The 13,223-nt window shown below is 39.0% G+C and overlaps 4 protein-coding genes across 7 annotated transcripts; 3 read left to right on the top strand and 1 right to left on the bottom strand.

Moving 5' to 3' along the window:
• Positions 1 to 573: 573 nt before the first annotated feature.
• On the bottom strand, positions 574 to 1,910 carry LOC108603994 (pyridoxine-5'-phosphate oxidase). Of its 2 annotated transcripts, XM_017993226.2 has the most exons (3): positions 1,839 to 1,910; positions 1,718 to 1,777; positions 574 to 1,664 (listed from the first exon to the last, which is right to left on the bottom strand). In XM_017993226.2, coding segments are annotated over exons 1-3 (741 nt in total). In that variant the 5' UTR covers positions 1,840 to 1,910; the 3' UTR covers positions 574 to 984. The 2 variants fall into 2 exon arrangements, with proteins under 2 accessions (XP_017848715.1, XP_017848716.1); XM_017993227.2 differs by having other exon boundaries at positions 575 to 1,664; positions 1,718 to 1,904.
• A 543-nt stretch (positions 1,911 to 2,453) lies between these two features.
• LOC108603993 (arrestin domain-containing protein 17) lies at positions 2,454 to 7,494 on the top strand. Of its 3 annotated transcripts, none has more exons than XM_017993224.2 (5): positions 2,454 to 3,153; positions 4,307 to 4,659; positions 4,725 to 5,517; positions 5,578 to 5,691; positions 6,644 to 7,494. In XM_017993224.2, exons 1-5 carry the CDS (start codon positions 3,039 to 3,041, stop codon positions 6,766 to 6,768), a joined length of 1,500 nt encoding a protein of 499 aa, XP_017848713.1. In that variant the 5' UTR covers positions 2,454 to 3,038; the 3' UTR covers positions 6,769 to 7,494. The 3 variants fall into 3 exon arrangements, with proteins under 3 accessions (XP_017848713.1, XP_017848714.1, XP_017848712.1); XM_017993225.2 differs by lacking the exon at positions 6,644 to 7,494 and adding an exon at positions 6,322 to 6,393; XM_017993223.2 differs by having other exon boundaries at positions 2,455 to 3,153; positions 5,578 to 5,760.
• A 612-nt stretch (positions 7,495 to 8,106) lies between these two features.
• LOC108602266 lies at positions 8,107 to 9,758 on the top strand. The gene is made up of 3 exons (XM_017990321.2): positions 8,107 to 8,381; positions 8,487 to 9,281; positions 9,340 to 9,758. The coding sequence occupies exons 1-3, from the start codon at positions 8,267 to 8,269 to the stop codon at positions 9,516 to 9,518; spliced, it is 1,089 nt and encodes a 362-aa protein (XP_017845810.1). The 5' UTR covers positions 8,107 to 8,266; the 3' UTR covers positions 9,519 to 9,758.
• Positions 9,759 to 10,618: 860 nt separating this feature from the next.
• Positions 10,619 to 12,482, top strand: LOC108602443 (arrestin domain-containing protein 3). Its single transcript, XM_017990565.1, has 4 exons — positions 10,619 to 10,820; positions 10,889 to 11,214; positions 11,385 to 12,033; positions 12,099 to 12,482. The coding sequence occupies exons 1-4, from the start codon at positions 10,709 to 10,711 to the stop codon at positions 12,467 to 12,469; spliced, it is 1,458 nt and encodes a 485-aa protein (XP_017846054.1). The 5' UTR covers positions 10,619 to 10,708; the 3' UTR covers positions 12,470 to 12,482.
• Positions 12,483 to 13,223: the final 741 nt, after the last annotated feature.

The raw sequence follows: 13,223 nt of genomic DNA on the forward strand, positions 1-13,223 counted from the left end.
TACATACGCGTTGAGATTTCAAGGCGAGCCGTCACCACCAAAGCAAACTTATGATAATGCAAATAAAGCGAGCAAAACAAACCGACTCAAAGTGGAATATCATACAAGGCGAAAATAACAACAAGGTAAACAGAGAGACATGTAAAGAGAACTTCGTAGCACTAAGCAATTGTGACCGGGGTTGGTTTGTTTCTTCTTCTTTACAATTGTTGCTGTTCACTTTCTGGCATTACGCTTTGCACTAGATTTTGTCTCAACGCGTATGTGAGTATTTACTTTGTTCGCCCCCAACCTTTCTACCTGATGCGTTCCTTCGGGCATTAGTCCTCACGCTTGGCTGCTTCATGAAAATTTTGCAAAATTATTTGCAGGCCAAGCAGAGGTTTTTATGCCTGTAAGCAACAGAATTTAAATAATAATTCTGGCTTATTTTCAGCTCTACAATCGCTCTGGAGATCCGTCTTAAAACTTCTAGAATTTACATTAAAACTCATTTACATCGAAAAAAATCTATTATGGAATTGACTAAATTAAAATTCACGAAAAAACCTTTAGACGAAGATGGACAATGTAACTGAGATAAGGTATTGCATTCAGGTATTGCAGAACAGGAACGATACTTAACCCACCGTCCCTGGTACAACAACAAATGGGGAGGCGTACAGATTGCTTGCAAGACGACTACTACAGGCTCGTACTGGCTTTACAAAAATGGTTCGTCGTCAATTCGTAGTACGGACCTGTGTTCATTACTTGCGGGATAATCCGTAAACTTATTCTGTACAGGCTTAAAGACTTTAAGGATGCAAATGGTTGCCAGTGGCAGTATCTCATGTAATTAAAAACTGAGCTTGCTCAATAGTAAATTTAGTAACAATAATACCCCTTTTAGGGGATGCTCGCTATGCTATGACGGCGTTTTCACAAATTAAGTGTGGTCTAAAAACAATTTTACGCAGCTCCATCCTGTAATGATTTGTGGATTTATGGTGCCAAGCGTTCGTAGATCCAGCCATTTTCACCAGCATGCACCAGCTTGCCATCGACCTCTGATTCAACGCCGCTGCCACGACGGAAGCGTATGCGATCGTGCAGGCGATCTGTTTGTCCCTGCCAGAACTCGATTAGGCTAGGCCGCACAAGATATCCGCCCCAGTTTGGCAATGGAACTTCCGTGTCAGCACCCAGCTTTGCTTTGATTCCGGCCTCAACCTCGTCTAGATAACTGCGTGAAGGAATGCGTTGACTCTGTGGACTGGCCGCAGCGCCGATTTGACTAGCCCGAGGACGCTCGTGAAAGTATTTAAGCGAAGCTTCTTGCGGTATCTTCTCGGCCACACCTTCAATGCGTATACTACGTCGTAGCGGCATCCAATAAATGGTGATTGCCACATTTGGATTGCAGGCAATTTCCTCCGCCTTGCGGCTGCTATAGTTGGTAAAAAATGTAAAGCCTTCGGCAGTTGCTTCCTTGACTAGCACAAAGCGATTGGAAGGCTTGCCCTCATCATTAACTGTGGCTAATGCAGCTGCATTGGGCTCCAGAATCTCTTTGGCATTGAGCGCATCACTTAGCCAGTCGCGAAACACACAAAACGGATCCTTCACTTTAATATTCTGCTCCAAAAATGCATCCTTACGCTCGTGATACTTCATGCGGAGTGCTACAAAAAATAGTGTATATTAATATAGAGTTACACAATTTATAAAAGTATACCAGAAAAATGTTCAACGGAGGCGGCGTCGCTCATCTTGCGCACAAATCTAAGAAGTTTCACTGTGTTTTAGGTTGCGGAATTAGATCTTATTGTTACAGTTTTTGCAATAGTACAACGTACTTTTGTAATGTTAATCAAACATAAAGCTCTTCTTTGTTAAAATCTGCTATCACTTTGTTATTGCTAATTGCATAGAGATTGAATTTTATTTTGATAAGCGCACAGCTGATTTACAGTACATAGGGCTGCCATATCGTCGAAAAATGAATAATTTTATTTATCGAATAAAAATACTAAAAGATTTGATGACAAAACATTAAAACATTTCTAGCAAAATTATTAAACTACCACGAAATAAGAAAAATAAAAATATATAAATAAAAATATGCTTTTTAATTTTTAAATTTCCCATAAATAATAACACGTTTTTCGCTGGCCACACTAAACACCATTATAGAGGACTAAAAGAGAGCTTTTTCGATTGTTGGGGTTGGTGCATTGTAGCTTCGTCGCTTGGTGTGACAGGACTCGACAACATAATAGAGAATAGAACCTATTCAACACGAACGGCTGCAGGACGTGTGGGCTTAGCAAAGCGAAGCGAGTGCGGAACAAGCGAGAATTTAAAGAGATAGGCCAAAGCGGGGCGAATACACAAAATTTTATTAAAAGAAAATTCAAAATCTACGCCTGAAAACAAGAGCTCAAAGTCTCCTCAAAGTATACAGAAAAATAAACATACATATGTACACATATTTATAAATTTTGCTGTTGCTAAAATTGTTGTTAGTGCGTGCGTAAAACTATTATCGCAAAATTAAAGTAGGTTAAAAAGGTGCATAGGGAAAAGGAAAGAGAACACAGACACGAGAGCTGCTTTCAAAATAGAATTGCTTGGAGGTTGCTCGTGAAACGCTTTGGTCGGTAAATTGAACGTATTCAGTATAAAAAGCAGTAGCAAAAAAAGCGTTGATAGTGCGCATTGTCTGCATGTTTGTGCGTATTTGCGTATGCGGCTGTGGAGTTGTGATAAAATGCAGTGTAGTAGCAAAAGCAAAAAAACCGAAATGCAAATGGCTTGATAGCAAATCGAACAGATCAGAAATTAAATTAAATTAAAACAAAAATCCTTTTACAAAACACACCGTGATATTTTGACAAACTGTGACTTGCTTTTTTGCACAGTGCAAAACATACACAAATACACACTCATACAGCCTTACATACATACATACACTTGAGGTACACACAGGTACAACATACACAAGGACACACACAAACATAAAAACACAGAGATCTAAGCGGACTATATAGCAATATATGCCCATTGAGTGCCTTATATCATTTGATAATAATCCACAAGGTGTTTACTATGCCGGACAGGAACTATCTGGCATTGTTGATCTCAGCGTCGATGCCAGTAAACGCATTAAAGGTAAGTCCACGCAACCTGTCCAGGTGCGCCCACCCAGCTCTGATCCCATGACTCACGCGTCTCATGAGTAATGTTCCATAATGGCAAATGTAATATGTATGCATGTATGTATGTATGAATGCATGTACACATGTACAATCTGTGTGTATAAATTTTAAATACCTGAAGGACACGCGCTGTTGCCCTTATTAAAACGTATTTTCCAACTCATACATACATACCTTAAATCAGTCTCGCCATTTTGTTGTTCGCCTGCCATTAATTGTTATTGTCGCATGTCCTTTTCCCTGGTGAAATTGCTAGACGCATACGTATGTATGCACTCATACATATGCACATATGAACAACTACAATTCAATTTTTATTTAGCTTTTTATTGCTGCACACATTGTTTTCGCTTCGCTGTCTGTTTTGGCACTCCGCCATTTTTATTTACCCATGAACTCGTTAAAGGCGTGGTAAGTGAGTGCTTTGCGTGATGCTGTTATTATTATTGTTGTTGTTGTGGTTGTTGTTTCCATTTTAGACCCTATACATGAAAAATTTACAAAAGCATCTTATAGTTTATTCGAATAACAGTCTGAAGAAAGCGTACTTATGTACATACATATGTGTTAATGCATGTTTTTGCTCACCTTTTGGTGTTCTTGAAAAGTTTGTTGGCCTTAGTTAATATAACCGCATGTGCTCATCTGTCTGTTTGATTACCTCAATCTCAGCAACTATGCGATCCTCAGATAATCCAGTAAGGTCTCTGTACGAGGTGAGCTTTATTTAGTTTGTAGCTGGAGAAATCATTACTTACCACCTCTAACCTTTTACCTTTCGTTTTTTTTCCTGGATTGCGTTTACGCTTTCGTGCTTGTACTGGGTCGTTCTGCGTTTTCTTAAAATAGGCTTAATCTCCAAGTAGGGAAAGGTGGGATAGGTAGTTCACTTATGGCCAACCAATATTTCACTAATGAAGGGTGCACACATATGTATATGCATATATTATTTAATTCAAATGACAAATTTTAATTTAAGTTTTATTAAGAGTGAGAGAACATAATAATATTTTATGATATAATAATCACAGCTTCGATAACTCGTGAAAACTTTAATTTCAAATTGATCCTATGTGTGCTAATAATTATTTGTTTATTTGTATCAGGTATCCACGTCACTGTCAGTGGATATGCCAAGATACGCTGGATAAAAAAGGGATATCCGCGGGACAGCGAACGCTCCATGTGTCGTGCCTATCGATCATATTTGTCATCGAGATCATATGTACTGGGCTCGTGTGCCAATAACTCCTGCATTGACTGGCAGGCTGGCGAGTACTCGTACACGTTTCATGTCATCCTGCCTGAGAATTTGCCTACGTCATTCGATGGCAAGTATGGTCAGATACACTATGAGATTATAACGACAATCGAGCGGTTGGGACGCTATCCAAAAGTCTTCAAGCTGCCATTTACCGTGATACAACCGTTAGACCTGAATGCCGATGCCATCTATAGAGTGAGCATTTTTCAGCTTATAAGCTAAATCCACCACTTATGAAGGGTACTAATTATATGTTAAAGGTTCCGCTAGAAATATTGGATAGGAAACGCTTCTGGAGTTTCTGCTGTCCAACTGGGCCTTTAACTGTAAAATTTTCGACGCCATATTCTGGCTACGCTCCCGGCCAGAAAATAAATTTCGTGCTCTATATCAACAATGAGTCATCAATCGATATAACCGAATGTGAGGTGAAGTTGAAGCAAGAGGTCAGCTACGAGTCGCATGATCCGCAACATGAATATCGCTATGATAAGCATCTGATAGCTCTCAAGCAATTTGGCAATGTGTTGCGCTGGTCGAGAAAAGTATACAGGGGTTACTTGGACCTGCCCTCGATACCGCCCACTTCGGTTAAGCCGACATGTCCCATTAGCGTTAACTATTCAATTAAAATCATTGTGAATCCAACGGAATTCCATTGGAAACTAAAACTCAAATTACCACTGACCATCGGCAGCATACCAATAATGGATGGACCCGAGGCGTTGATGCGATTTAATCGCCAGCAACTTCAGCATCAAGTAGTTAGTCAAAATTTATTAATGTCAACCCAGCTGAGCCAAAGGCAGCGCGATCGCTCTATGCCCCAGCAGCAGCAACGTGTGAGCAATAACAACAACAGGAATAGCAACAACAACAATCATGCATTGTCTGAAGGTGCAACACTGCCAACCAACATAGTAGTAAACATGACCAGTGCCAGTTCACATTCATCCACGCCCACGCCAACGACTGCCGCCCTAAGGCCAATTGTCATGCCGGAGATACTAGTGACTAGCGATAATGATAATCCCCCAGATTATATACCCATGAGTATGCGCAATTTATAGTGAATTATGTAAATTAGGCTTATAAAACTTTGAACTATTGCAGTGCCGCCCTCGTATGAAGATGCCATAGCCCTGAGTGAAAAATTCAGCGATGATACAGAATTTTTAACAAATGTTAGCATGAGCAGCATTATGTCCACTCAGGGCGATGTAACAAGTGAGCGTGAACACTTTAAACCGCGCTATCCGGTCTATTTCGATTATGAGACACCAACTATACCGCCCGGTAGTGATGATTCCAATGAATCCGACACATAAATCCAAATTGTTACAAATTGCATTCAAACCAACAACAAAAAGAAAATTTAGCATTTGAATGGCTGAGTGGCATTTTATTCAATTCTTTATACTTAATTCCTTTCAATTTCTAGTAGTTAGTAACATTTTTCAAATAATATGTCAAATACCCAGCAAAGCATTGTTTTTGTCCGTCCCAAGTCTTAGGCTCTGTTGTTGTACAAATTTTTCGTTTATCTGCTTTATTTCCAATGCTGTATTTCCAATGACGATCTTCAGGCTTAGAATAGAACACAATGTGAGCCATGTCTGATTTACTTCACTGTCTGTATCAATGCTCTGCTGGTTATTTAGTAACAAGTTTTATCCTTAAAGTCTACTTTGCATGTCAAAAACATTTTTCCGTATAGTAAATTTAAAATAATAATAATAATCTATGTTTATATATGTATATGTTGCTGTTGTTCCTTTTATTCACTAAACATATTACAAATAATATATATTCAAACATTTTTAAATTGAAAACGTAAAATGATTATAATATTTACAGATTTATGCAAAGATTTGTCTGTGCTTATTGTGCTTTAATTAATTGGAGCACTACCGTGAATTGAACGCGTTTATCATATAAGTTATCGTTAGTTTCGGAAATTAATTAATATTTCAAAAACAGTATACTTAAGTTTTATTCCATTTACTTAACACCTTTGCATTTTTCTCAGATTAATAAATTCTAGTCTTAAGCCAACTGGAAGGGTTTCACAAATATACTTAAATTGTACATTTATTCTCCCCCCGCTCACTGTAACACATGCTACCGTCCAAACAAACCTGCGCCAATCTGCCTACAAACGCCTCTTTTGTTACTGCAGAGATGCTCTACAGTGAAACGCAAACGCAATTTCACATCGCCGTGCGGCAGGAAGCGGTCCTGGTATTGGATGAGGAATCGAATAACCAACACACAGTTAGTTTGGCGAGCATTGGCAAGAAATGATTGTATGGCTTCCTTAGAATGCAGAGCAAAAACAATGACATATTTAATCAAAATTAAATTAATTATCTCCATTATATATACATTATATCGCGAATATAAATAGCTTTAAGGCTAACATGACGGAAAACAAATTTGATTTATTATATTTTCTTTCACAAATTCATTTCCTTTACACCACTACTACACTAAAACCTTAAAAACAACTTGAATAATTTGACCAAACTATTATTTTAAAGCAAACGTACTGTATTCCATCAATTTTCATCATCCATAACTTTGAAGTTTTCCCTAGCAACAATTTCCAACAACTTATAAAACTGCACTGGTAAACTTGTTAAATCCAAACATATTTAAATATATGAACATGTTAACGCATATTTAGCAAACTTTTAGATGTAAGCGAGTATTCATAAATTTGCACAATTTTACCAAAATCAATTGAATAAATACTTTTAATGTCCATAAACGAAAATTTACAAACATTAAGTTAAACAACAAAAACATCTAATGATTCGATAAATATGTATTCTGAGTTTATGTCCAAATATATCTAAATATAGTAGTGATAAAACCAAATGCTCCACTATAAAAATTCTCTGATATAATTTGTAATCTTTACTTCCTAAAATTTATAAGCAGTCTATCCAGAACCACACTTTTAAGATTACTCTGTCTTCAATTTATCCAAGTAAACCAAAATGGAGCAATATATATAAATATATACCAATATATGTATGTAAAATCAATATAAAAGTGTTTCAATATAGCATGGAAATGAGCTGAGTGGTAAATACATAATTTAGGAAACAGCTGGGTATTTAAGCAGCTTTGGCTAAAAAATACTTTAAAAAAGTTTACATATACATATTATTGTGTCTAAGCTAAGATTCAATCAATCTACATACGTTCGATAGAAATATTATAAGTAATTTACAAATGTACACACTTTTTCCTTTTGAACATACGAAACATTTGAACATTCGCAACCACGAACCTTCATAAGCTCCTTTTGAAAATTACACAAACCCATTAGAACCTGTTTATTTAGTTGCGTTAAGGCAAGTGATACAGGTTGGTTGGCTGGCCAGACCAACAGGTTGAACAATTGGAGCAATGATCGCTGAGGCAACAATTTTTCAAAATATTATTGAGAACTCACCACAATTGTACTTTCAGTACTAATAAAAATAAAAATACACACAAATTATAATCTCAGCGAGCCTAAGCTTAAGTCAAGCTGTAAAATAAATTTATCTTTATATCGCTGCTTGAACGAAATAAAAAAGCAGCTACAAACAATAATGAAAAATTCCATAAGCAATAGTCGCGCAAGCCAGCCGGCTACAGTTGTCGTTGTGATTACACTTCCATGCCGACCGTTGAGCAGTGAGGAGCGTTTGAATTTCGCGTGTTAGCGTGTTTGTTTATAAGCGTATTGGAAAACAAAAATAAAAGTGGAAACGTCATAACTTTAAAACAGTTATACCGTCTTGCTGCGATGCGCATAAAGTGCCATTTTAATTTGTCGCGCTTGCCTGCGGTTTATTACACTGGCGAGCAAATTTCAGGCACTCTTGCATTGACAGTAAAGAAGAAGCCAATTGCGCTAAAAGGTGTAGTGAGTTGTCATTGACAAATGGCTTTGTTGTGTCCGCTGATTAGATACACAACTACCGAACATTTCTGCTATAATTTCATAGATTCACTCTGTTTCTTAGGCATAACCATCTCACTGTGCGGCACGAGCAATGTCAGTTGGCACGAGCCTGCAGCGCACGCAGTGCTACAAGTGGAGCATAACGACAGCACACTCGCCCAGGCTGAGCCACCTGCTGGGATAGATTATACCGCGCAGAAAGTGCATATTGAACAATTTCAGAAACTAAGTGGAGCTTTGATCTTGCAGCCTGGCTGGACAGACCTTGGCAACTTTGAATTTACACTGCCCAACAAATTGCCAGGTAGTTGCTCTCTTCCGCTGGGCTCTATTAGCTACGCACTGTTGGTGAAGCTGGAACGCGTATCGAAGCCTGAAAAGATCTATCAGCAAAAGCTTTGCATAAGAAAACACATCGAATTTTTTGAACTGAATGCAGGCCACTGTGAGAGCGCCGCCTTACGTCTCAGCTTGCATCGCAGCGTCTTTGTGCCTGGCCAGCGCATAATCTATCGTCTGCAAGCCAAGGAGCCTGCCCGCATCTTCCAGAGTCAGACTCGTCTTTGCCAATGCATTAGCTATGCCAGTCAGCAGCCTGTGGCCAAGATCAATCAGGTAGTGCGTGTGCTAATCGCGAGTACCGAGCCAACTGATGCACTGCGTCTGCCGCGATTGGCGCCTCTTATGAGCCAACAGCTCGAGGAGCCCATACAAATATCTTACTATCTGGAAACTTTGTCCAACTGCTCTGATCCGCTTAAAATACCGTTGTATGTAGGAAGTGTGGCACCACTTGTTGTTGATCAACAGCTTGCTTGCACTGATTTCACGAGAGCTGGATGTTATGTTAACCTGGGTAAGCATTTCACTGAAGCCTATACAAACAGTTATTAATTTTTAATTTTTTTCAACAGGTCTGACGGAGATCGAGCCGATGTTCTATTCCATGCGACAGCTGTTGCCAATCAACAACTATTCACAAGAAACGAATGCTCTGGGTCTGCCGCAGAAACTCAAGTTACTGCAGCTCCAGAAGAAACAGTCGTACGTGCACTTAGCAATACGGCATTTCTACAAAAGTCTTTTTCCATAATTCGATTTACTTTATTCAACTGACATTTTTAGTTAGCTTCGTACGTGCAATGAAATAATTTCAAGTTTTTGTTCAATAATTGGGTGTGAGTAGTAAAAAAAAAACTAAAATAATAAACAAACAGTTAAGAATAATTGTCGGGTCGATTGAATTTGAAGTGATAAACAAGTAGTTGAATCCCCACAAGGGAAGTTTTCATTTAAAAAATTTTTGTATCCCCACTTTTTTTTGTTCAAGATGTTCAAAACCTTTTACTTAACTCTTTAAAATTTATAGCAGCATACAAATATAATATTTGTAGACATACGTTAATTTCCTATTTTTATTTATTTATACAAAAATATTTAAAATAAAAACTTATGAAAAAAAATAGGTTTATGTATATGTATAAGAAATAAAATCAAATATTAAACATTCTCATACTTAATGCATCTTATATTTAGAGACAAGCAGTTTTTGGATGGATGGGTCAAGGCAAACTCTCTACCCCACAATTATGTTCAGCGAATTGTGAAAACTGTGCGTAGGTCTTAAGCTGTGTGTACTGAGAACGAAAAATGTCTCAACAGCCACATTTTGTGGCAGCAATGTGGCAAGATAATTACGCGAGTCCCGCTCTCAACGAATTGTGTGTGCCGCCAAAACGAATGAGTTTTATTTGCTTTTGTTGGTACTTTATTTGGCTTTGAGTTTGCTGTTTAGCCAAAATATAATAATGTAATATGCGCATAAGCTAGTGGAGCGCCGCTGACCTCGCAGCGCCTCGCTGTCCTGTGGCGTCACTGTGGCCTCCGTTTGTGGCCAGCACAAACAAAGAAACTGAAAGGGCGCAAGCAACAAACCGTTGCTCCATTTTGGAGCATTTTCGCATTGAGATATTAGACCAGAAGCAGACTGTAGACGGTTACACAGACGCATGGCGCCAGCTTATTGATTCGTGTCAACCACCACCTCCCCCTTTGTCGGAAAGCGAAAGCCTGTCGGATGCTGGCCAGAGCGAAAGCAAATCGAGAGAGTCACAACAAACGAGCTTAGTGCGCGTCTGGCTGTGTCAAAGTTTAGTTCACGTTTGCATTCTGCTCCTGCTCCTGCCCGGCTCCTGTTCTCATTCAAAATTCCCTTTCTATCTAAGTCCATTGTGATGTGAAGTGACTGTGGAAAGTGCAATTAAAACAATAAGTACATGAACCATGCCTACCACCTGTGTTTTTCAATTGGATCGCCTGAATCCTACATACAATAGTGGCGAGTACATAAGCGGACGCATTTTACTGCGTACTGATAAAGTGAAACGTGTCAATGGTAAATCCATAAGCCTATTTCATCATTTTATTGAATTCTTTTTCTGATGGCATACATACGTCTAACAGCTGTCTATGTAACCCTCGAGGGGGAAGCCAAGGTCCAGTGGTCTATGAGTGGCAAAAGCGATACCTCCAACTATTCGGGCCATCAGCAGTATCTGCACAACCGCACCAATGTATTCGACAATTCTCTCTTCCGTGCAGGTGTGCATGTGTATGTGATAATGGTTCGCATACCACCTTCTTGTCCCAGCACCTGCAAGGGACCATATGGCTTTGTGGCCTATAATATATCGCTAACAATCGAGAAACCTTGGGGCTTCAATGAGGTCTTTCGCAAGTCCATCAATGTGGTTCAAACGCTGGATCTCAATTACAACGCTGAGTTTGCGGTAGGTTGAAACGTAAAGTGTCGTTTGAACAGGGGATAATTCTAAATAAAGAACTTAACATTATTATCTCGTTTACTTGATAAAAGAAAAAAGAATAACAACCAAAAAATAAGTATATAGGCTATTAAATCTATTATATAAATACATATGTAAACGCCTGACTCTTTTAGCTGCCTGTTAAGGATGAAAATATTAAGTACCTGTGCCATTGGCCATGCATCTCTGGTCCCATAGCCTCAAGCCTGGCCCTACCTGCGTCTGGATTTACACCACTGCAAGATGTCCCCTTCAGCGTGGAGATTGACAATCAGTCTCCTCACTATGATATCATTGCTCTAGAGGTGTCCATCAAGCAGCATTTTGTGTTTCTATCGCGCAAGCCCGTCAAGCGCAATTTCTACACAAAAACGCTGAGCAAAGAGATTATTACTGAGCGCACTCTAAGACTAACCAAGCGATTGTACGAGTCGACCATCTGTGTGCCCATGGACACGCCTCGCTCTACGCTCAATCCCAACTACATTGTCTTCGTGCATTATACGTTGCAGGTGAAGCTCAAGACTGGCTGCTTTCACTATGATACGGAACTTTCAGTGCCCATTGTGATAGGCACCACGCCTTTGCAACACCTGCGAACTACAGTGCGCACACAACAGCCGACCAGACGTACACCTACGCCGGAGAGGCAACGCTTGATTGAACGCGTCCAACCAAGGCCGGAAACGCTGACAGAAGAGACAGCACAGGAAACAGATGCTGCCGTCAGTGATGTGCGTCAGGTGCAAGAGGATGATGAGCCGCCCACGTACGATAGCTGTCGTGAGTGAAACAATCGCATTTGACTTAGTCTAAGCGAGCATGAACTTCCCTTTTTTATTTTTCAGTTCCGCCTTCGTTTAGTTTTGCTACTTTGGGGGGCAGTCAGCTGACTCTGGAGAGTCAGCCTTCGGGACAACAACGCATACAAATGCCAAAGTTCCCCGGGTTCAGTACTCTGATTGGGACAGCGCAAGCTCATGGCCTAGATCTGGAGGACTCTGGACTGGACGTTCACCACTATCACTCCTATGGCTCATTAGACACTGATCATACAGGGCGCAGCTTGGATACATTTGGTTCGCTCTGCGGTCCTCTCTCCGAGCAAGGTGAATGCGAAGCTGATGTCGAGCCGGGGGAACAGTTGGCTGTGTTGGACGTGACAGCTCAGGTGCATCAGTTAGCGCCACTACAAGCCCAGGACGAGCATCAATTCTAATTTCCAAGTGTCTTACGTAACATTGAATTAAACTGATATTTAAAAAGTATACTTTCATTGTGGATTAAGTATACATACATATATTGACTCATTGAAGACTCTCAGATAGTATATATTTAATATTTTACTGCCATCCACATTTAGTCGAATCGAACTTAACAAGTGCCAAAAACAATTATCCATAGTACACAAGCATTATTTCATGCCTTTATACATATAAAATTATATATACAAATATAAATATTTACTCACAATTTTAATGTTCAGCTAAATAATTTATTGTAAGACTTGTATGTTCATTATTGGACAATAAAGATGTATACCAACTCTTATTCCTTTTCAGAATAAATCAAAAAAGTTCGTCAAATTGGTTCGATTTAGATTTGTATTGTTTTGTATTGATATTTCCAATACACTATGCAAAAAACTTTAAACTTTTCTACTCATTTAATTAAGGTATATTTTTAATTAATGTGGCTCCATTTTCTTACATTTTAAATATACAGACAAACATATTTTTAGAGAATTAATGTTGCCACTGCAAACCACACATTTCAAACATAAGTAGTCAATACAGATATCTAAGCTTTATCTCATTGCCAGCTAAACTGCTGATAGTTAATGTTATATCGAGCTGATACGCCTATATATAGGCAATGCTTGACTGCAGCTATTGCCAATATGAAGGCAGCTAATTTAATTAAATTTGCTAATTGTTTATAGCAAGCGAGCGTGAAACAATAAGTGGTAGGCA

This window comes from Drosophila busckii, chromosome 3R, assembly GCF_011750605.1.
Source record: "Drosophila busckii strain San Diego stock center, stock number 13000-0081.31 chromosome 3R, ASM1175060v1, whole genome shotgun sequence".
NCBI classification, from domain to species: domain Eukaryota; kingdom Metazoa; phylum Arthropoda; class Insecta; order Diptera; family Drosophilidae; genus Drosophila; species Drosophila busckii.

What these genes read in the sequence shown, in the direction of transcription:
- LOC108602266 (XM_017990321.2), top strand. Translation starts at nt 8,267, where the DNA reads ATGCGCATAAAGTGCCATTTTAATTTGTCGCGCTTGCCTGCGGTTTAT. An exon ending in GAAGCCAATTGCGCTAAAAG is followed by an intron (nt 8,382 to 8,486) that starts GTGTAGTGAGTT and finishes TCTGTTTCTTAG; the next exon opens with GCATAACCATCTCACTGTGC. An exon ending in TGGATGTTATGTTAACCTGG is followed by an intron (nt 9,282 to 9,339) that starts GTAAGCATTTCA and finishes TTTTTTCAACAG; the next exon opens with GTCTGACGGAGATCGAGCCG.
- LOC108603994 (XM_017993226.2), bottom strand. An exon ending in CTCCGTTGAACATTTTTCTG is followed by an intron (nt 1,665 to 1,717) that starts GTATACTTTTAT and finishes TATTTTTTGTAG; the next exon opens with CACTCCGCATGAAGTATCAC.
- LOC108603993 (XM_017993223.2), top strand. Translation starts at nt 3,039, where the DNA reads ATGCCCATTGAGTGCCTTATATCATTTGATAATAATCCACAAGGTGTT. An exon ending in TGCCAGTAAACGCATTAAAG is followed by an intron (nt 3,154 to 4,306) that starts GTAAGTCCACGC and finishes TATTTGTATCAG; the next exon opens with GTATCCACGTCACTGTCAGT. An exon ending in CCCAGATTATATACCCATGA is followed by an intron (nt 5,518 to 5,577) that starts GTATGCGCAATT and finishes GAACTATTGCAG; the next exon opens with TGCCGCCCTCGTATGAAGAT.
- LOC108602443 (XM_017990565.1), top strand. Translation starts at nt 10,709, where the DNA reads ATGCCTACCACCTGTGTTTTTCAATTGGATCGCCTGAATCCTACATAC. An exon ending in ATTACAACGCTGAGTTTGCG is followed by an intron (nt 11,215 to 11,384) that starts GTAGGTTGAAAC and finishes TGACTCTTTTAG; the next exon opens with CTGCCTGTTAAGGATGAAAA. An exon ending in GCCCACGTACGATAGCTGTC is followed by an intron (nt 12,034 to 12,098) that starts GTGAGTGAAACA and finishes TTTATTTTTCAG; the next exon opens with TTCCGCCTTCGTTTAGTTTT.